The sequence below is a fragment of the Eschrichtius robustus genome, chromosome 13, assembly GCF_028021215.1.
Source record: "Eschrichtius robustus isolate mEscRob2 chromosome 13, mEscRob2.pri, whole genome shotgun sequence".
Taxonomy (NCBI): Eukaryota; Metazoa; Chordata; class Mammalia; order Artiodactyla; family Eschrichtiidae; genus Eschrichtius; species Eschrichtius robustus.
The window spans coordinates 4,805,601-4,828,315 of record NC_090836.1 but is presented as its reverse complement, the minus strand read 5'-3'; the positions used below and the strand labels follow the sequence as shown (position 1 = coordinate 4,828,315).

General features: G+C 40.5%; 2 protein-coding genes across 7 annotated transcripts in view; one reads left to right on the top strand and one right to left on the bottom strand.

Moving 5' to 3' along the window:
* The window catches only part of RAD51AP1 (RAD51 associated protein 1), an 85,029-nt gene extending 64,592 nt beyond the window's left edge, over positions 1–20,437 (bottom strand). For 2 of the 3 annotated variants that reach the window (XM_068560913.1, XM_068560914.1), the window contains exons 1-7: positions 20,271–20,437; positions 12,798–12,847; positions 10,890–11,031; positions 7,935–8,044; positions 5,879–5,965; positions 5,224–5,373; positions 903–1,064 (exon numbers count right to left, since the gene is read on the bottom strand). In XM_068560913.1, the coding sequence (XP_068417014.1) occupies positions 903–1,064; positions 5,224–5,373; positions 5,879–5,965; positions 7,935–8,044; positions 10,890–11,031; positions 12,798–12,847; positions 20,271–20,287 (718 nt within the window). In that variant the 5' untranslated portion in view covers positions 20,288–20,437. The remainder of the gene's footprint in view (positions 1–902; positions 1,065–5,223; positions 5,374–5,878; positions 5,966–7,934; positions 8,045–10,889; positions 11,032–12,797; positions 12,848–20,270) is intronic. The other variant, XM_068560911.1, reaches the window with a different exon arrangement.
* A 301-nt stretch (positions 20,438–20,738) lies between these two features.
* The window catches only part of FERRY3 (FERRY endosomal RAB5 effector complex subunit 3), a 49,537-nt gene continuing 47,560 nt past the window's right edge, over positions 20,739–22,715 (top strand). For 2 of the 4 annotated variants that reach the window (XM_068561633.1, XM_068561629.1), the window contains exons 1-2: positions 20,739–20,819; positions 22,427–22,629. In XM_068561633.1, coding sequence (XP_068417734.1) covers positions 22,452–22,629 — 178 coding nt within the window. In that variant the 5' untranslated portion in view covers positions 20,739–20,819; positions 22,427–22,451. Of the gene's footprint in view, positions 21,007–22,426; positions 22,630–22,715 lie in introns of all 4 variants that reach the window. The other 2 variants (XM_068561631.1, XM_068561630.1) reach the window with 2 other exon arrangements.

The window sequence follows — 22,715 nt, the reverse complement described above, 5'->3', positions numbered from 1 at the left end:
CACCAATTAAAACCTGGCTAATTGAGAATACAGTGGTGGGAGGAATACGACTCAATCAGTACTTAGTTCTCATTTCTTAGTAAGTACTCAGCACCAGTACTCAGCACCATGCTATTTAAGGTGAGAGCAACGCCCACCCTTAATGAATGGGGTCTGAATAATGGAAAGTTTAGTTTCAAACAATACATATATTAAACAACTAAGACCCAAAAATATCTATCAATAAGTAAAACAAAGCAGGTTAAAGGAAGTTATATTTTACAATAATCTATTGCATATTATGAACTCAAAAATATCCTAACGTCTTTTACACAAGAAACAAATATTCCACATTCAAGTCGTCACAAATTCCAAAAGTTTTATTGTAAAACTGGTTTCTCCTAACTGAATTCATTCTGAAGAAACCACAGGGCCCTAAACACATGACAAAAGGGTTCTCAACTCAAAGACTGAGTCACGTGTAACAGCAGAAAATGAGAATCACGCCAACTTCCCCATTTAATCGCGTGGAGAAAATGTGGTCTAATGGACAGATTTACGCTCTGAATGGACAAGCCTGGGTGCAAATTCTAGCCCCTCACTTATCAGCTATAAGAATTCCAACAAATGATTTAACCTCTCGGAGCCTCAGTTTTGTCGCTGTGAAATGCAGGTGACAGCAGCTACTCAGAGGGAGGCCCAGCATGAAGGGGGACAAACAGTCCGTGCTGGAAGGGTGTGGGGGGGGTCAGTGTCCCTATCTGCCCGTCTGCCTTCCCCACCCCAGCCTGCTCTCTTCCACGGATCTTAACAAGAAACGAACGCTGGCAAAAGGTTAAGGAGACTAAAGGCAAAGGTGAGAGAAGCACGTTAAGTAAGCAAGCATATCCAGTATGAAGTGACATATGGGGGACTGCTCTTACCCACATCATCCCGTTTGGATTTGGCTTTCTTCTCTTTCTTTTCAACTGGAGATTTCCCTTTCACTTCTTTCTTTTTAATTTCTTTAACTTTACTTTTTCTCACAGTGAAACTTTCATCATCTTCACTCTCACTAAAATCAGAATCATCCTCAGAATCCTCACCTGAAACAGAAGATTACATACCTCATCTCTAAAAAGTTCTAAAAAGTGAGGCTTCTCGGACTTCCCTGGCGGTCCAGTGGTTAGGACTCCACGCTTCCACTGCAGGGAGTTCGATCCCTGGTTGGGGAACTAAGATCTAAGATCCCGTATGCCGCTCGGCGTGGCAAAAAAACAAACAAAAAAATGGTGAGGCTTCTAGTGCCTCAATTTCATCTTCTGCACCAGATTCTTGTGCCCCTTTGTGCTATGCTGTTTCCAGGGGCAAAACAATGCGTGGTGCCTGGGTCTGGATCCTGGCCCCTCCACTGACATGTCGTGCGACCTGAGACAGGTCCCTAACTTCACCGTGCCTCAGTTTCCTGTAAAAAATAGGGAGAACCCTAAAACCTGCATCACAGGGTTGTTGTGCAGATTAAGTGAGTTAATATAGGCAGAGAATAACATCTGGCATATAGCAAACAGAAGAGCATTGCTTGCTATTGTTATTATCATTAATTTACCATCAGTAATCCTTACTTCTGATTTTACCAGTTTAACTCAGCAACCTTTGAGAAGGATGGTTGGGTATAACATTGCTGCTCTTCCAAAACGATAACCTTGATGGTAATAACAACCGTATGCCTTTCCTTAATCACACCAACTTCAACACGCCAGAACAGAAACCCACTGGGAATTGAGAAGAGACTGACCGTACCATAACCATCTTAACTGACAATCCTGTGTATGATTTCACCTGGGACACACCTCTGATTTCCCACAAACTCCTTTCTATTCTGCATGGGATGTTACAAGCCAGTGATGGGATGTGTTAAGTAGCTACAGCTTCTGGAAAAAAGCATAGAGAATACTCGAGAGTTAAGCAATGATTCTTCTATTTTTCAGGGGAAGAGAGGATCAGAAAATCATGTCCTGTAAATACTAAACTCTGAAAATTAAGTGTAAGTAAGGATTAGCCCTATATTCATAAAAAACCTTTTTACACTTTTTTATACATCATTACAAATGCAGTACATGCTTACTGTAGAAAATGCCGACCATACCAAAAAAGTATTAAGGAAGAAGAAAGCCCACTCCCTAATCTCCTCACTCAGAGATAACCACTGTCATACCCACCATATATAATACCTACCTAACTATCTATATGGAACAATATATTTTATGTAAAAAAATATATATATGAAAATTTTCAAACATACACAACAGTAGATAATAATAAACTACCACCCAGATTCAACAATCATCAATATTTTGCAACGTTTGTTTCATCTATCTTCTCTTCCCTTTCCTTCTCAGAGTATATAAAAATAAACCCAAGACACTGCATTATTACATTTCTACATACTTCAGAATGCATCTCTAAAAAACACGGACTTATAAAAAACACATCATTATCATATCTAACAATATCAACAATAGTTTCTTGGAATCATCTTCTATCCAGCCCATATTAATCACCTTTAATATAGAGCAATATCCCATCCCTTTTCCCCCATGCCTCTGACATGTTGAAGCAACCAGGTCAGTTGTCCTACGGAATGTCCTACATTCTGGATTGGTCTGTTTTCTTCCTCATGGTGTCATTTAACTTACTCTTGCATTTCCTGTGAGCTGGAATTTTCTCAAGGCTCAATTAGAATCAGGCTCACATTATTACTTTTTTGGGCAAGAATACACATCATAGGTGATGCTCTGTTCTCCATATTATGTCAGTCATATCAGAAAGCACAGAATGTATGGCTGCCCCACTCCTGGCTGGTTCAGCTGACGCCGGCCTGAATTCTCCGTTGTAAAGATCCTTGTCAGCCTTCTATTGATGATGTTTGCCTAAATCAACAATGTCATTACAATCTTCAAATTGTGATGTCCTTATTCTATCATTCTTCCCACACAAATAAAATTTTAAAAACAGATAATCAACCCATGTATTCACATAATAGTTACCGTGTTATACAGAATTCACCATATAAGGCCAGCAGATCACATGAAGGCCGCTATAAATAGTACCTTGCAAAATCAAATAATTATTTCTGGACTCCCAAGAGGATCTAGGTTCAGGGAGGGCAAGCAGTGGAGAAGTTTCTCCAAAATTTCAGACTATAGAATCTAGGAGGATACAGCTCCCTATAACCCCAACAGTTACGGTATCTCACGTGTTCTTTTCTTGGCTTGAGGGGATAAACTGTAGGGGCGGGCTATAACACTATTTAAATAAACTGGAGGTGGGGAGATGGAGCTCCCAGAATCCCAAGTCATCAGCACCTCATACTGGGAAATCTGGAAGGCCCAGACACGCAGGTTATGGATTTGGGGTATCTTTAGATGTCCTTAAGAAAAGCCTTGATTCTCTCCATTTTCATTTTTCTTTTCCCACTGAAGGTCACAGAAATTCCTTTCTCTTCTCATCTAGGGTGAGCCAGCACAGGAGGAAAACTCTGAAATGTCACTTAAAGAAGGGACCCTGTCCCAGATAACTCAGGTTGTCTGAAATGAATCCAGCAGCACATTCAAGTATAATAAACAACCAGCTCTGAGGGGATGGGAGGGTGAGTCATTCTTGGCTTAGGGCAGATGAAAATAAACTGGTAGTATTGCTCCTTGAAGTACACTGAGCGTATCGGGGAACATGTTTGTCCTTCCATTTAAGGTAAAGCAGGCTTGAGACCCTTCACGATCCGGTGCCAGGCAGCCTCTTCAACCTCCACCACATTCTCCCTTCCCTGCAAACCTCACTGAACTCTGTGTGTGTGTGTGTTTCCACGTCTTTTTCTTTTGTTTCTTCCAGTTGTATTGAGATATAACTGACGTGCAGCACTGTGTAAGTTTAAGGTGTACAGCATAGTGATGTGACACGTACATCATGAAGTGACTATCACAAGAAGTTTGGTGAACCTCCATCATCTCGCAGACACAAGATTAAAGAAATCGAAAAAACTGTTTTTCTTGTGATGAGAACTCCTAGAATTTACTCTCTTAACTTTCATATGTAACACACAGCTGTGTTCATCATCTTCGTCCTGTTGTACGTTATATCCCTAGTGCTTATTTGTCTTACAGCTGCACCTGTGTACTTACTGACTGCCTCCATCCCATCCCCCCTCCCCCAACACCTGCCTCTGGTAACCACAAACCTGATCTCTTTTTCCATGAATTTGTTGTTTGTTTGTGAAGTATAATTGACCTAAAACACTGTGTTAGCTCCTGGTACACAACATGGTGATTCAATATTTCTATACATTTCAAAATGATCACCACAATAAGCTAGTTACCATCTGTCACTACACAAAGATACTACATAATTATTGAGTATATTCCCCACACTGTACATTCCATGACTCATTTAATTTGCAACTGGAAGTCTGTCCCTCTTAATCTCCCTCAACTATTTCTTTCCTCTCCTCCCCCTCCTCCCCTCAGGCAACCACCTGTTTGTTCTCTGTATCTGTAACTGTTTCTGTTTTGTTGTTTGATCATTTGTTTTGTTTTTTAGATTCCACATATAAGTGAAATCATACAGTTTTTGTCTTCCTCTGTCTGACTTACTTCACTCAGTATGACAATCTTTAGGTCCACCCATGTTGCTGCAAATGGCATGTTTTCTATGGCTGAGTAATAGTCACTGTGTGTGTGTGTGTGTGTGTGTGTGTGTGTGTGTGTGTACACACGCATATACCACATCCTCTTTATCCCTTCATCTACTGACGGGCACTTAGGTTGCTTTCGCATCTTGGCTATTGTGAATAATGCTGCAATGAACATGGGGGTGCAGATATCTTTTCTAATTAGTGTTTTTGTTTTCTTTGGATAAATACTCAGGAGTGGAACTGCTGGATCATGAGGTGGTTCTATTTTTAATTTTTTGAGAAACCTCCAGCGTCACTGAAATCTTGTATGTGCACTTGCCTGTTCTCTTGTTTATGCCCTTCTATCAGTCAGAAGTGCTATTTCACCCCTAAATGCTCCTCATTTTTCAAGGCACGGCTTAAAGGTCACCTCCAGGTAAAGCTTTTCCCCCAAATGCCATAGCTGAATTGAACTGTCTTGTGTATTCCTCAAGTTTGCACACACCAAACGTTTAGCAGTGCTTTGCATACGTTAATGGTCTCCAAGAACTTTCTACTGACTCTCCATAGGGTTAATTTTGAGTTAGGACATAACCTACCAGTTGCAAAGTCTGGTTCGGAGTCATTGGCACCGTCGCCGTCGCTGTTTTCCAAAAGAATCTTCCTCTGCTGGACCACGGCTTGGGATGCCGCTTTTCTTCTCCGCTGAGAACCCTGGGAATCCTCCTCCTCAGTGATCTTATCCAGATCTTCAGGATAAAAAAAAAATCAATGAAACTTTCTGTGCCAGGTAACATTTAAAGAACTGTGGAGTAGACTTCTATGACACCTGCTCTTTTTATTTGCCCAGCTTTGTCCTTCCTGGGCTTCTAGTAACAGACCACACAGCCCAATCTGGGTCAATCATAATACATCAGTCTCCTGGCAACAGTCCGAGTTAAGCAAAAGTCCAAGGCCCACACTGAAAGAGTCTTTCCCCAAGAATTTTCAAACTGGAGCTGGGAAGATAGAGCCCCTTTCTTCAGTGTTCAACTGATGTCAACTAGAAGCCATGGGTAGTCGTGACCCGCCACCAGGGAAGAAACTGGGTCTGCAGTTAAAAGAGAGGAAAACTAAAACAGAAAGAAACAAAGGAGAAGGGGTGAAGAGAACCTTCACAAATGTGAAGACCTTGGTTCTAGTTACAGTTTCAGGAATTTAAATAAGAGTTAGAAAATGTCGATGGAAAAAATATTATTAATATCAAAAACTTACCTAAATAATCACTGGCTACACTGCAATTGGAGATATGAGGAGACTTACTCATTGCTTCTGTTTCACTATTGCCATGTTTGTCAATGTCTAAATATAAGGAAGAAGAAAGCACCCTAATCAACCAATGTCTAGAAATAGGAAGATAAGCGCTAAAATCTAATACCACTTAGATACAGATAAATGATCCAGACCAGGGGTCCCCAACCCCTGGGCCGGGGACTGGTACCGCTCCGCAGCCTGTTAGGAAGTGGGCCGCACAGCAGGAGGGGAGCGGCGAGTGAGCAAAGCTTCATCTGTATTTACAGCTGCTCCCTATCCCTGCCCATCGCTTGCATTACTGCCTGAACCATTCTCCCCGCTTCCCCCCCCGGGGAAAAACTGCTTTCCACAAAACCAGTCCCTGGCACCAAGAAGGTTGGGGACCACTGATCCAGGCTCAAACTAGCACAGTGACTTTACTTGGCGAGGCTAACATATGGTTAGAAGTTTTGGCTCTGAAATCACACAAACTTTAATCAGACTTAAGTTCAAATTCAGGCTCTTAAATCGGCAATATACCAGGGGAAAGTTGCTTATCCTCTACAAGACTTAATTTACTCATCTATAATGTGGAGATAAAAACAGTCTGGGGGGCTTCCCTGGTGGCGCAGTGGTTGAGAATCTGCCTGCCAATGCAGGGGACATGGGTTCGAGCCCTGGTCCGGGAAGATCCCACATGCCGCAAAGCAATGAAGCCCGTGCACCACAGCTACCGAGCCTGTGCTCTAGAGCCCGCGAGCCACAGCTACTGAGCCCGTGCGCCACAACTACTGAAGCCCGTGTGCCTAGAACCCGTGCTCCGCAGCAAGAGAAGCCACCGCAGTGAGAAGCCCGTGCACCGCAAGGAAGAGCAGCCCCCGCTCGCCGCAACTAGAGAAAGCCCGTGCACAGCAACGAAGACCCAATGCAGCCAAAAAAAACCCAAAAACCAAAAAAAACAGTGTGGGGATTAAATGAGGCTATTGTGGGGAATTAAGTGTTGACTGAATGTGGAAATTGCTTATTGTGGTGCCCAGCACAAAGGAAACAGTGGACAAACATTAACTATCATTTCTGTGTAGGCAGATCTGTGCTTTTACTAATGTAAAGACTCTTCAATCATTATCACAACTTTAAAATGATCTAGAGTATTTTAAGAGAACTTTAAGTCATGATGATTGGTACTATTACTCTCGGAGAAGTGGTACTTCCAAGGAAACCTTGCTATACAATGTCACGATCTTTTACAGGAAAGAGATTTTCATTTTCTCAGTTTTAGATACATGACAATTCTCTTTTTCAGTTTCTTTGACTCCTGATTACTAAAAGGGCCCCCTAATCAACACTATCTCACTTATTTTCGAACAGGAGGCACTACTGACTTAAACATCTATACCCCTAAATAAGCAAATGGGCTAAAAATACCCTCCAAGATAAAAGAAGTTAGGCCAAAGCAGTTTAATCCAAAAAGTAACTGAGCAATTTGAATGTCTTTTCCGGGAATAATGATTTCTGCTTCTCCAGAATATCAATATTGCCATCTGCTGACCAACTGCCAGAAAAATCCACGGAGAAAAATCCACAGATTAAGCCAGCAGTCATAAATCTATCAAGTCTACTGAGCTTGCTAACCAAATTAGTACCTTTAGCCTCTGTAAATAATAAAAATTACCACCATTAGATTATGTTTAACTAATCTGAATTTGGAGAGAAAGAAGGTGGATTGTTCGGATGTACAGGTCAATGTATTTGATCACGAAATTAAATTTTCACTGCATATAAAGATGAACTTTGGACATGCAGGGTCATAGGCCACGTCCTCCAGTTGAACCTGAGTGTTAGGCAGAGAGGTATTTATGTGTGGATGAGATTTATACAACTGAATAAACAGCTGAATCCAACGGCACTCTCTGCAAATTGCTCCTTTTTTAGTCCAAAGTTTTAGAACTACATTCTTCCCTCTTCTAAGGCTCATCCAAAGAAATGATTACAAAAGCAATAAGAAGGTTTTAAAGATAATTATCGAAAATAAAGTTACTTTTATCTTGAGACTCCTCCACATCAATGGTGATGGTTGGAAGTTCCTTCACTGATAAAGCCAGTGCGACTTCTAGGTCTCTCTGGTAGAGCTTATCATCTAAAGGCATTCTAAAATAGACACACAAATAATAATGAGTTTGTAAACTATCAATCTCAACAAAAATCTGAGATTTTCCTCAGTGACTAAGAGTCTCTTTCCAACCTCAGAAAGATGTTCTTCAACAATAATCATGATCATAATTGCTCCTTAACGTTAAGCCTCCTGAAATGTTAAGTGTCACGTTGGACCCAGCAGAACAGATTTGAAATAAGAGCATCACGTGACAATGTCCATTTCATTGTGATGTCTCTTCCTCACCACCAGCTCCGTCCAAGTGGGAAGCACCTGCCCAACTGAGAATGGACGTGGCTCAAACATCACTTCCACTTAGAAATCTTCCTTGACCTCACCCACACCTCTTTAGACAGCTGTTATAGCTCTTTTATTAAATTGAAATTACTTTTTTTTTTTTTTTACATCTGTTCCGCCCAATCTGGACTTTGACAAATATTTCAGCAAGTAACTTACTCTGTGAGGCATTGCACTAGACAGGATATTAAAAGTGCCCTCAAAAAGTCTGTAGTTAATGAGGAGGTAGGAAAACAAGTCCCATAATAATTACCCTATATAAACAGATTATCACGTCTCCTGTTCAAGGTGGTCAAGAGTGCTATAGCGTTTAAGAGGAAGAGAAGCAAAGAAAGGTTTGAAAAGGTTTGAAGGTAAGAAAAGGCTACGTAAAGGAGGTAATACTGAGATGCACCTTGAAGGATTTATTTTTTAAAATAACAATTTTATTGAGATATAAATCGCACAGTATAAAATCCACCCTTTTGAAGCATACAATTCAGCAGTTTTTAGTATATTCAGAGAGCTGTGAAACCATCACCACTATGTAATTTCAGAACACTTTCATCAACCCAAAAAGAAACCTCATACCCACTAGCAGTCAGTCCCCGTGTCCCCCTCCCCAGCATCTGGCAACCACTAACCTACTTTCTGTTTCTATGGACTTGTCTATTCCGGACATTTCGTATTACTGGAACCATATAATATGTGGCCTTTTGTACCAGGCTTCTTTGGCTCCCTACAATGTTTTCAAGGTTCATCCATGTTGTAGCATATATCAGTACTTCTTCTTTTTTTTTTTTTTAACATCTTTATTGGAGTATAATTGCTTTACAATGGTGTGTTAGTTTCTGCTTGGTAACAAAGTGAATCAGTTATACATATACGTATGTCCCCATATCTCCTCCCTCTTGCGTCTCCCTCCCACCCTCCCTATCCCACCCCTCTAGGTGGTCACAAAGCACCGAGCTGATCTCCCTGTGCTATGCAGCTGCTTCCCAGTAGCTATCTATTTTACATTTGATAGTGTATATATGTCCATGCCACTCTCTCACTTTGTCCCAGCTCACCCTTCCCCCTCCCCGTACTTCATTTCTGTTTATTGCTGAATAATATTCCACTGTATGGATATATCACATTTCACTTATCCGGTCATTAGTTGATAAACATTTGGATTACTTCCATTTTTTGGCTATTATGAACAATGCTCCTATAAATATTCATGTACAGGTTTTTGTGTGGGCATAGATTTTTATTTCTCTTGGGTATATACCTAGGCTGGGTCATATAATAACTGTTTATTTCGAGGAACTGCTACTCTGTTGTCCAACGTGGCTGCACCGTTTTGTACTCGCAGCAGCAATGTGTGAGGGTTTCCACTTCTCCACATCCTCCTCAACACCTGCTACTGTCTGTCCTTCTGCTTACAGCCATCCCTCTGTGCGTGACATGTTATCTTATTGTGGTTTTGATTTGTATTTCCCTGATGGCTAAGCACGTTGAGCATCTTTTCGTGTGCTATCGGCCATTTGTATATATTCTTTAAAGAAATGTCTATTCAAGTCCTTTGCCCATTTCTAACTTGGGTCATTATTCTTTTTATTGTTGGACTGCAAGAGTTCCCTATATATTCCGGATACAAGTCCCTAACGGGTTCTATGATTTGCAAATATTTTCTCCCATCCATTGGTTGTTTTAACTATATTTTAAAGGTAGTACAAGAAGCTCAAAAACAAAAAAGAAAAAAGTAAAGAGAAGGACATGGGCTAAGTCTCTCTATGTTAATTAACTTTCCTCACATTTATTGTAGCAGTAAGGCATCATACGTCCCACGTTCCATTTGTCAGTATCCCTCCTCTGCCCACCTCCTCCCCGCAGTGCAAGTGTGGGGCCTCTTGGGGCTTTCTTCCCTCATTTTACCCTCTCTCTTGGTACTAACTAACGGAACTCCAGGGTTAGTCCAGAAACCATAGGTCCTGCTCACTGCTGGACAAAACTCAGTAAGATAAAGAGAAAATACTTTTTATCTGTAGAAAAATACATGGTTTAATTTGTTTCTTCCAGTTTTACTGAGATATAATCGACAGCCAGCACTGTATAAGTTTAAGGTGTACAATACAGTGGGTCACAGTGATGTGACTTACACGCATCATGAAATGATGACCACAGAAGTTTAGGGAACATCCGTCATCTCATATATTACAGATACGTGGTTTTAAATTTTATAACTGCCCTTACAAATGTGATTTTTAACAAAGTAGTCTTGTAAGACCTGAGGACTTCAGAGACAGGAACTAGGTCTTGTAAATGCAAGTTATACCTTCTAAACTTGGTAATTATGATTGTCTTAATACTTAAATGGATATTTCCTCATACATTTGTGAACTTAAAGAAGTTCAGAAAGTCAGAAGGGGATTAATGGTACATCCCTGTTCTCCTACATGCACTAAATAAAATAAGACCCATGATGCTGCTCAAATTCTAATTTAGACCAAGAATTTGAATTTATCTCTCTTTTAAATTAACACATCTAATGTCATATTTACTGTATGTCTTACCTCTCACCTTTTTTTAGGGGTTTTCTCTTGTAGTGGGATGTCTTTTTCCTGGAGATTCTTCAGTTTAGGTTCTGGTTTTTCTAGTTTTAACTCCTTTTGTGTAGTTCTGGATTTTTTATTTAACGGTGCGGTTGCAGGAACAAAATCATCTATTCATGTGTGAATTAAAAATAAAAGAACACATGAAATTGCTTTTCCTTAGGAAGAAATAAATAAAATTACTTTCTTGGTAGCTGAGATTCATTACCATGTGTGTTCAAGTTTTAAAGATAAGCAAATTGGGGCTTCCCTGGTGGCACAGTGGTTGAGAATCCACCTGTCAATGCAGGGGACTCGGGTTCGAGCCCTGGTCCAGGAAGATCCCACATGCCGCGGAGCAACTAAGCCTGGCACCATGACTACTGAGCCTGCGCTCTAGAGCCCATGAGCCACAACTACTGAAGCCCGCACGCCTAGAGCCCATGCTCTGCAACAAGAGAAGCCACCGCAATGAGAAGCCTGCGCACGGCAACGAAGAATAGCCCTAGCTCGCTGCAACTAGAGAAAGCCTGTGCGCAGCAACAAAGACCCAGCGCAGCCAAAAATAAATAAATTTAAAAAAAAAAAAAAAGCAAAGACAAGCAAATTGTTTTTTTTCCACAGTTTAAAAAATACTGTTGGTATACTGTTCGTCTTTATTCTCACTCAAGCTTTTCAACTTCGTTTTAGTGGCCTTTATTTTTTAAAATATCAATCTATCAAAAACTAATCCCCCAAAAAGCTGCAAAGGCAACTAAGCTAGTATATGTAAGTGGCAAAGAAAAGAACAATTAATTAAAAATCTGTAAAACCATTAGAAAGATTATTAAAATTCCCTTCATAATTTTATCATATTGACAAGTGGAAGAAGATGATTTTTGGCAAAGGGATGCTCTTTGCCAGCTCATTCTGTTCTCCCAGAGTTTTCTGTCCTACCAATCCTCAGAAGTGAGGTAGTTCTTCTGTTGACACTCAAGCTAAGACTGCTGCTCTAGCATTCTAACTCATACATGACACATGTATGCATACCTTCATGAGCGTGTAGTCTGAATCACACACTTTCTCATTTATTAATACATTGTCTCTTTTATGCTTCCCCAGGTAGGAATATAATAATTTGTGACTCGCCCCCCTCCATGCCACAGTCTCCAGAATACAACCAGCAATTTATAACGATTTAGTGACAGATTGATGACAATAATAAAAAGCTAGAAGTTATACCCTATGCTCTTTTCTCCCAAGTCTTAGACACACGTAAGACTGGACTCAAGGTGAAAAACAGATTCCTTCAAACTGAGGAAGTACTAAATATCTGACCTGCAGAAAACTCCAGGGGTCTAAGAAAGAAACACAAAACTTACTTTTAAGTATAATGTAATCTAACAATGTTTCTCAAACTTTTTGACCAAAGTTCTCTTAATAGCAGAGATAAGCAAATACATATATATATATATATATAACACAATAGGGTAAAGCTTATGCCTGAGCTTCCTTCAAGGTCTTGTTTTATTGTACAATTAATGGGGATTTCACATTATATTCTGTAACACATTCGTGTCTCAGAAAGACAGTGTGTTCTTCTTAGGGGAAGGGATAAAAGGGCACAAATCCCACAGTGAGAAACATGGACCTCACAGAGTTTAGATCTAAAAAGCCATTTTACCTGGCCCTATTTGGTTATGATTTATGCCAATAATTCTTGTCAGGGTAATTATCAACATAAGTATCCTAAGTGCTTAGAATATTATTTTTCCAGGCCTACCTCATATGCAATTGGTACTAACCATATTTTAGCCATACACACACACACACACACACACACACACACACACACCCTATAAATTGTGAGGAAGTAAATTTCCAAATCTTTAAAGAAGACATAAGAAGCTCTACTTACCATCACTATCAGAGTCCTCAAACTGGGAGTAGTTGACTGGCTTCTTGTGCCTGTAACCAAGAGAGAAATTTTCATTTACACAAATGTCAATTTCCCACCTCCATTCTTTAAGGCCATTAATAGTCTTGAGTAAATAAAAATATGTTTGCATTCCCTTAAGAATATATAAATTAAGGCCCTGAACCAAGATGGCGGAGTAGAAGGAGGTGCTCTCACTCCCTCTTGCGAGAACACCGGAATCACAACTAACTGCTGAACAATCATTGACAGGAAGACACTGGAACTCACCAAAAACGATACCCCACATCCAAAGACAAAGGAGAAGCCACAATGAGACGGCAGGAGGGGCGCAATCACAATAAAATCAAATCCCATAACTGCTGGGTGGGTGACTCACAAACTGGAGAACACTTATACCACAGAAGCCCACCCACTGGAGTGAAGGTTCTGAGCCCCACGTCAGGCTTCCCAACCTGGGGGTCCAGCAATGGGAGGAGGAATTCCTAGAGAATCAGACTTTGAAGGTTAGCGGGATTTGAATGCAGGACTCTGACAGGACTGGGGGAAACAGAGACTCCACTCTTGGAGGGCACACACAAAGTAGTGTGCACATCGGGACCCAGGGGAAGGAGCAGTGACCCCAGGAGAGACTGAACCAGACCTACCTGCTAGTGTTGGAGGGTCTCCTGCACAGGCAGGGGGTGGCTGTGTCTAACTGTGAGGACAAGGACACTGGCAGCAGAAGTTCTGGGGAGTACTCCTTGGCGTGAGCCCTCCCAGAGTCCACCATTAGCCCCAACAAAGAGCCCGGGTAGGCTCCAGTGTTGGGTTGCCTCAGGCCAAACAACCAACAGGGAGGGAACCCAGCCCCAACCATCAGCAGACAAGTGGATTAAAGCTTTAATGAGCTCTGCCCACCAGAGCAACAGCCAGCTCTACCCACTACCAGTCCCTCCCATCAGGAAACTTGCACAAACTTCTTAGATAGCCTCATCCACCAGAGGGCAAACAGCAGAAGCAAGAATAACTACAATCCTGCAGCCTGTGGAACAAAAACCACATTCACAGAAAGATAGACAAGATGAAAAGGCAGAGGGCTATGTACCAGATGAAGGAACAAGATAAAACCCCAGAAAAACAACTCAATGAAGTGGAGATAGGCAACCTTCCAGAAAAAGAATTCAGAATAATGATAGTGAAGATGATCCAGGACCTCGGAAAAACAATGGAGGCAAAGATCGAGAAGACGCAAGAAACGTTTAACAAAGACCTAGAAGAATTAAAGAACAAACAAACAGAGATGAACAATACAACAACTGAAATGAAAACTACACTAGAAGGAATCAATAGCAGAATAACTGAGGCAGAAGAACGGATAAGTGACCTGGAAGACAGAATGGTGGAATTCACTGCTGCAGAAAAGAATAAAGAAAAAAGAATGAAAACAAATGAAGACAGCCTAAGAGACCTCGGGGACAACATTAAACGCAACAACATTCGTATTATAGGGGTCCCAGAAGGAGGAGAGAGAGAGAAAGGACCTGAGAAAATATTTGAAGAGACTATAGTCGAAAACTTCCCTAACATGGGAAAGGAAATAGCCACCCAAGTCCAGGAAGCGCAGAGAGTCCCATACAGGAAAAACCCAAGGAGAAACATGCCGAGACACATAGTAATCAAATTGGCAAAAATTAAAGACAAAGAAAACTCATTGAAAGCAGCAAGGGAAAAACGACAAATAACATACAAGGGAACTCCCATAAGGTTAACAGTTGATTTCTCAGCAGAAACTCTACTAGCCAGAAGGGAGTGGCATGATATACTTAAAGTGATGAAAGGGAAGAACCTACAACCAAGATTACTCTACCTGGCAAGGATCTCATTCAGATTCGATGGAGAAATCAAAAGCTTTACAGACAAGCAAAAGCTAAGAGAATTCAGCACCACCAAACCAGCTCTACAACAAATGCTGAAGGAAATTCTCTAAGTGGGAAACACAAGAGGAGAAAAGAACCTACAAAAACAAACCCAAAACAATTAAGAAAATGGTCATAGGAACATACATATTGATAATTACCTTAAACGTGAATGGATTAAATGCTCCAAACAAAAGACACAGGCTTGCTGAATGGATACAAAAACAAGACCCATCTATATGCTGTCTACAAGAGACCCACTTCAGACCTAGAGACACATACAGACTGGAAGTAAGGGGATGGAAAAAGGTATTCCATGTAAATGGAAATCAAAAGAAAGCTGGAGTAGCTATACTCATATCAGATAAAATAGATTTCAAAATAAAGAAAGTTACAAGAGACGAGGAAGGACACTACATAATGATCAAGGGATCAATCCAAGAAGATTTAACAATTATAAATATATATGCACCCAACATAGGAGCACCTCAATACATAAGGCAACTGCTAACAGCTATAAAAGAGGAAATCGACAGTAACACAATAATAGTGGGGGACTTTAACACCTCACTTACACCAATGGACAGATCATCCAAAATGAAAATAAATAAGGAAACAGAAGCTTTAAATGACACAGTAGACCAGACAGATTTAATTGATATTTATAGGACATTCCATCCAAAAACAGCAGATTACACGTTCTTCTCAAGTGTGCATGGAACATTCTCCAGGATAGATCACATCTTGGGTCACAAATCAAGCCTTAGTAAATTTAAGAAAATTGAAATCATATCAAGCATCTTATCTGACCACAACGCTATGAGATTAGAAATGAATTACAGGGAAAAAAACGTAAAAAACACAAAACACATGGAGGCTAAACAATACGTTACTAAATAACCAAGCGATCACTGAAGAAATCAAAGAGGAAATCAAAAAATACCTAGAGACAAATGACAATGAAAACACGATGATCCAAAACCTATGGGATGCAGCAAAAGCAGTTCTAAGAGGGAAGTTTATAGCTATACAAGCCTACCTCAAGAAACAAGAAAAATCTCAGGTGAACCATCTAACCTTACACCTAAAGGAACTAGAGAAAGAAGAACAAACAAAGCCCAAAGTTAGGAGAAGGAAAGAAATCATAAAGATCAGAGCAGAAATAAATGAAATAGAAACAAAGAAAACTACAGCAAAGATCAATAAAACTAAAAGCTGGTTCTTTGAGAAGATAAACAAAGTTGATAAACCATTAGCCAGACTCATCAAGAAAAAGAGGGAGAGGACTCAAATCAATAAAATTAGAAATGAAAAAGGAGAAGTTACAACAGACACCGCAGACATACAAAGCATCCTAACAGACTACTACAAGCAACTCTATGCCAATAAAATGGACAAGTTGGAAGAAATGGACAAGTTCTTAGAAAGGTATAACCTTCCAAGACTGAACCAGCAAGAAATAGAAAATATGAAGAGACCAATCACAAGTAATGAGATTGAAACTGTAATTAAAAATCTTCCAACAAACAAAAGTCCAGGACCAGATGGCTTCACAGGTGAATTCTATCAAACATTTGGGGAAGAGATAACACCCATCCTTCTCAAACTCTTCCAAAAAACTGCAGAGGAAGGAACACTCCCAAACTCATTCTATGAGGCCACCATCACCCTGATACCAAAACCAGACAAAGATACTACAAAAAAAGAACATGACAGACCAATATCACTGATGAATATAGATGTAAAAATCCTCAACAAAATACTAGCAAACAGAATCCAACAACACGTTAAAAGGATCATACACCACGATCAAGTGGGCTTTATCCCAGGGATGCAAGGATTCTTCAATATACACAAATCAATCAATGTGATACACCATATTAACAAATTGAAGAATAAAAACCATATGATCATCGCAATAGATGCAGAAAAAGCTTTTGACAAAATTCAATACCCATTTATGATAAAAACTCTCCAGAAAATGGGCATAGAGGGAAACTACCTGAACATAATAAAGGCCATATACGATAAACCCACAGCAAACATCATTCTCAATGGTGAAAAACTGAAAGCATTTCCTCTAAGATCAGGAACGAGACAAGGATGTCCACTCTCACCACTATTATTCAACATAGTTTTGGAAGTCCTAGCCACGGCAATCAGAGAAGAAAAAGAAATAAAAGGAATACAAATTGGAAAAGAAGTAAAACTGTCACTGTTTGCAGATGACATGATATTATACATATTGGAAAAGAAGTAAAACCGTCACTGTTTGCAGATGACATGATATTATACATAGAGAATCCTAAAGATGTCACCAGAAAACTACTAGAGCTAATCAATGAATTTGGTAAAGTTGCAGGATACAAAATTAATGCACAGAAATCTCTTGCATTCCTCTACACTAATGATGAAAAATCTGAAAGAGAAATTAAGGAAACACTCCCATTTACCACTGCAACAAAAAGAATAAAATACCTAGGAATAAACCTACCTAGGGAGACAAAAGACCTGTATGCAGAAAACTATAAGACACTGATGAAAGAAATTAAAGATGATACCAACAGATGGAGAGATATACCATGTTCTTGGATTGGAAGAATCAATATTGTGAAAATGACTATACTACCCAAAGCAATCTACAGATTCACCTATATAGACTTTTCTCCAAAGAAGACATACAGATGGCCACGAAGCACATGAAAAGCTGATCAACATCACTAATTATTAGAGAAATGCAAATCAAAAGTACAATGAGGTATCACCTCACACCAGTTAGAATGGGCATCATCAGAAAATCTACAAACAACAAATGCTGGAGAGGGTGTGGAGGAAAGGGAACCCTCTTGCACTGTTGGTGGGAATGTATATTGATACAGCCACTATGGAGAACAGTATGGAGGTTGCTTAAAAAACTAAAAATAGAATTACCATATGATCCAGCAATTCCACTACTGGGCGTATACCCAGAGAAAACCATAATTCAAAAAGACACATGCACCCCAGTGTTCATTGTAGCACTATTTACAATAGCCAGGTCACAGAAGCAACCTAAATGCCCATCGACAGACGAATGGATAAAGAAGATGTGGTACATATATACAATGGAATATTACTCAGCCATAAAAAGGAATGAAATTGGGTCATTTGTTGAGACGTGGATGGATCTAGAGACTGTCATACACAGTGAAGTAAGTCAGAAAGAGAAAAACAAATATCGTATATTATGCATATATGTGGAACCTAGAAAAATGGTACAGATGAACCGGTTTGCAGGGCAGAAATTGAGACACAGACATAGAGAACAAACGTATGGACACCAAGGGGGGGAAAGTGGCGGGGGGCTGGGGGTGGGGGTGGGATGAATTGGGAGATTGGGATTGACATGTATACACTGATGTGTATAAAATGCATGACTAATAAGAATCTGCTGTATAAAAAAATAAAGTAAAATTCAAAAATTCAAAAAAAAAAGATGTAGGGAAATGAGCAGTAAAAAAAAACATATATATATATAAATTAAAAACATGATTCACATTTTACCACATGGATTTAGCATTAGCTGAAAAAGGTATAACTATACTGGATATACCTGATAATGAAGAAAGTTAATTTAGATAACACATAAAGTAAGAATAATCAATATAATTAACACTCAAAGTTTATAGTGTTTAATTGCTGTTGGGCATTTAGAAGTTCCTGTTGTACGTATTCTTTTGTTTTATACATGCATTCTGTCTTCCCTATTAGATTATAAACTTCTTGACACTGAAAGCCATTTTCTTTTATCTCCCACAATATTAAATAATGTTCATTATGCAATGGACATTTAAAACATGGTGAGTGTCTTTGTACTTGACACCTGAAAACGAATCTTTACACAACTTTAGAGGGCAACAGAAGAAAGTGATATTCAAAGTGAATAAAATAATTTCCTTCCTCCTTCCACTGCACTAAATGAAACTCCAGTTTTCATTTTTATTTTCTGCCAACTACCCAAGTGTGAATAACCCAGTTTGTCAGTCAGTTGTTCTTTCAAGTGAAAATGGTGTTCTATGAAAAAGAGGGTCACAACTCAAACAACCTCGCAAGTTGTTTTTCTTAAGACAACCATCATAGACGTGCGTGCTTTATGCGTTCTTCTCATCATCGCCTCACACAGGATATTAAAGCCAAGCATATTCTTGTTAAAAATAGAGTTGCCATACGATCCAGCAATCCCACTCCTGGGCATATATCTGGAGAAAACTCTAATTCGAAAAGATACATGCACCCCAATGCTCATAGCAGCACTATTTACAATAGCCAAGACATGGAAGCAACCTAAATGTCCACTGACAGATGAAGTATGAAGAAGTGTGGTATACATATACAATGGAACATTACTCAGCCATCAACAAGAATGAAATAATGACATTTGCAGCAACATGGCTGGACCTAGAGATTATGATACTAAGTGAAGTAAGTCAGAAAAAGACAAAAACCATATGATATCACTTACATGTGGAATCTAAAATATGATACAAATGAACTTATTTACAAAACAGAAACAGACTCAGAGACATAGAAAACAAACATGGTTGCCAAAGGGGAAAGGGGATGGGGAGGGATAAATTAGGAGTTTGGCATTAGCAGGTACAAACTACTATAAATAAAATAGATAAACAACAAGGACCTACTGTATAGCACAAGGAGCTATATTCAACATCCTGTAATAAACCAGAATGGAAAAGAATATGAAAAAGTATACATATGTATATATAAAACTTAATCACTTTGCTGTACACCAGAAACACAACATTATAAATAATTATACTTCAATAGAATTTTTTTTTTAAATTAAAATTAAAGTAGGGCTTTCCTCCTTCTCACTCTCTCTCACATTGCCATGTTTATTTTCCGTCTCCTAACTTCACCCCTTGACTAGACTGCAACCTCCAGCACCTAGTAAATATATATATCTAGTAAATATATACCAACAACACAAAAGAAAGTATATTCAAAATTCTACTAAATGAACGGCTGACCCTAGGCCTCCATGGTGCTCGACTGAGGTTAACTGGAGGAATAGTTTCAAACAGTACGTTTAATGGAAAACACAGAGAATCTGGCGCCAGCTGGCTTAGGTTTGCGTGTTATCCTGTAACTTACTAGCTGTGTGACTCAGGTAAACTGGCTTTCGTGCCCAGAAGTTCAAACTGATAAAACACGGAGACCCAAACTTTCTATCTCAAAGAAGTATAGGGACGGACAAATGAAATAACACGTAAGCAGTAGCTTGGTGAAATGCAAAGCGCTGTAACCAGGCCTTATTTGAACGGGGTGGGTAAAAGAAACGGCAGTAACTGTCAAAGGAGCCAAGAAAAGGAAACAGCTTGGATGCTAGGACCTTTCCGAGGAGCGGCAGCTCTCACTGGAGTCTAGAGCGTTTAGCTGTCGGTCCCACCATCGCTACCCTGGTCCTCGGGCCCTTCCCTCCATCCCATGCAGGTGACGCGGCCTACAGCGTCCTCCTGCCCTTCCTCCCCATCCGCACCGGATGCCATGAACTACTCACCTCGCAGGCCGCACCATGGTCCCCTCCAAGGCTGGAAACCTGCAGCTCGCAGGCTCCTGTCGGCAGCGGCGGCGGCCGTTGCAATTCCCGCGCAAAACCGGACTCAAAGCTCTCCGTCCCGCCGCCAGTCCTCCAATCCTCGCCGGCCATCCCCGCGGGCGCGCATGCGCGCTGAGAAGCGCGCGTAAGTTCACGCCCCCTCCAGGCACCGCCCTTCCGCATCCGGTCTGCCGGAGCCAAGCTGGTGCTTCGCCGCTGCACTTTCGTCACGACAGTGACCACTGCGCCGTCTCTGAAATGGACAATAACAGTAGAAATACACCTTCTTACACTTTTTAAATGATTAAACTCAGGTATTATGGAACGAGGGGACACTTAGACCGAGGAATTTTCCACGGGGTGCCGGGAAAGAGGAAAAGATGCGGACGAATCTGCCGGAGCTGATCTTCCGGCTGTAAAAACAAGGCGGCAGTCAGCTGACGGTCCCTGCACCGCGGCTGGTTGACAGCGCCGGGTGTGCGGACAGCAGGAGACTCGGAACGAGGGGAGGTGAGCCCGCGACCGGAGCGAGGAAGCCTCCTCAGACCGAAACCCTCTAACCGGGGGCCGTTCCCCTCACTCGGCCGTGGCTTCTCGGCCCTTTGTCTGCCCTCCCTTGCCTGACTCATTTAAGCCTCAGAACCTCCACTCGACTGGCTGCGTGAGTTCGGTTCAGCTCTCCTCTCATCCCATAATTGTACGGAAACCTTGCTTGATTTCAGCCCTGCTGTTAATAACAGATCGGGGAGAGAGAGCTAAAGTATCAGTTTGTTGAAACACAATAAGGCTAAAGGTTGAACCAATTGAAACCAGAGCTAATGGTTTTTGTTTGCCGAAAATTATGACTCGAAACAAGATGAGACCATGAGCCCCTGTTTCCGTAATTTTCAGTTCCCTGCAAAATGTTTTTTTTTTACTGCCTTTGCCTGCATCATGTGTGCTCATTTAGCAGCCTTTGATTTTTTTTAACTGATATGTTCTTATAGAGCTTCCTGTTATTGTTTATCATTTTTACCAGCTTCCATTTATTGGTCATCTTATGTTTGTCGGATGCTCTGTATTTATTATTTGATTAAGCCTAATGACAGCCCTACAAGTTAAAAGGTTTCCTGGGGCCTATCTCAGCTGAGATGTGGCCAAGGAAAGAAGAGCAGTAAGCGTGTTCTAGACAAAGGAAAAACATTCAGAAAGGTTGGGAGTGGAAAGAGAGGTTTGGTATTGAGAGAAGTCTAGTATGGCTGGTAAATAAAGTTTGTGGATTTGTGTGTTGGGGCGGAGGGGGTGCAGGTGCTGAAATAAGAGTTTGGAGGTATAAGCAGGGGCGTGGTAAACTCCGTTAACGAGTTTGTATTGTATCCTGAGTCGTACAAGGAATGTCAGAAGGATTTTAAGCAGATGAGCAACATGGTCAGATATGCACTTTAAAACGATTGCTGTGACTTCATTGTAGAGAATAGTGTGAGAACTGATTTGACGGGGAAATGCCTGGGGACAGGAGTCCAGTTAGGAGGCTAATAAGTAAATCTTCAGTTGATGTATTCTTTTTGACTAGATTTTCTTCTTTATGAATAGTGTCCACTTCGCCTTGTGGGCTGTCCTGTACTTTCCACTTTCTGTGTATCTTTTTCCTTCATGGAAATCTTTCCAGCACCATCTCCCTTCTCTCCACCCCCAGTCAGATCTCATACCCACCACCTCTAAGCTCTTCAAGATAAATTGTTGGTCCCGGATCTGTTTCTTTGACTTTGTATTCACCAAGTGTTTCATGAACTGTATCCACCCACCATGCATCTGTTCCTAAGAATCCTCTCTGTTCTTCTCTCCATGATCCTTACCTATTCCTGAGAACTCTGCCTAGGAATGCTAAGTATTTTGTGGGCATAATTTTTTTCTTAAATGAAGTTTAGAAGAACCTTTTCCTTAAAAAAGAAGCACTTTGTTTTCATCATGAAGATGAAAATGCAGGGATAAACGTAGGGAAATAAAATAATCAGCTCAGAGTCACACAAATAAAACCTCTGAGTGGGGGAACATCTTAGAAGTGGAACAGTAATAATGAAACATCATGGTTTTTTTAAATGGACTTATAACCCGCTGAGTTTTTTTGTCATTGTTAGTTCTATAGAAATCCTGCCAAAGAAGATGAAGAAAAACAGAGAAAGATTCTGCAACAGAGAGAGGGAATTTGTGTATGAATTCAAAGTGGGAAATCAGTGCTTAGAACTGAGGGTGCCTCTCAGATTTCCTGTTCAAGAGAATGCCAGTCATTTACATGGCCGTCTGCTGCTGCTGCACGATTTACCATGCTTTATAGAAAAAGGTGAGGGTTGATTTCTTTTAAAATATCGCTTCGTTATTTTCCTATAGTCTCTGTCATTAGAAGTTTTATGTTAGAAAACATAAACC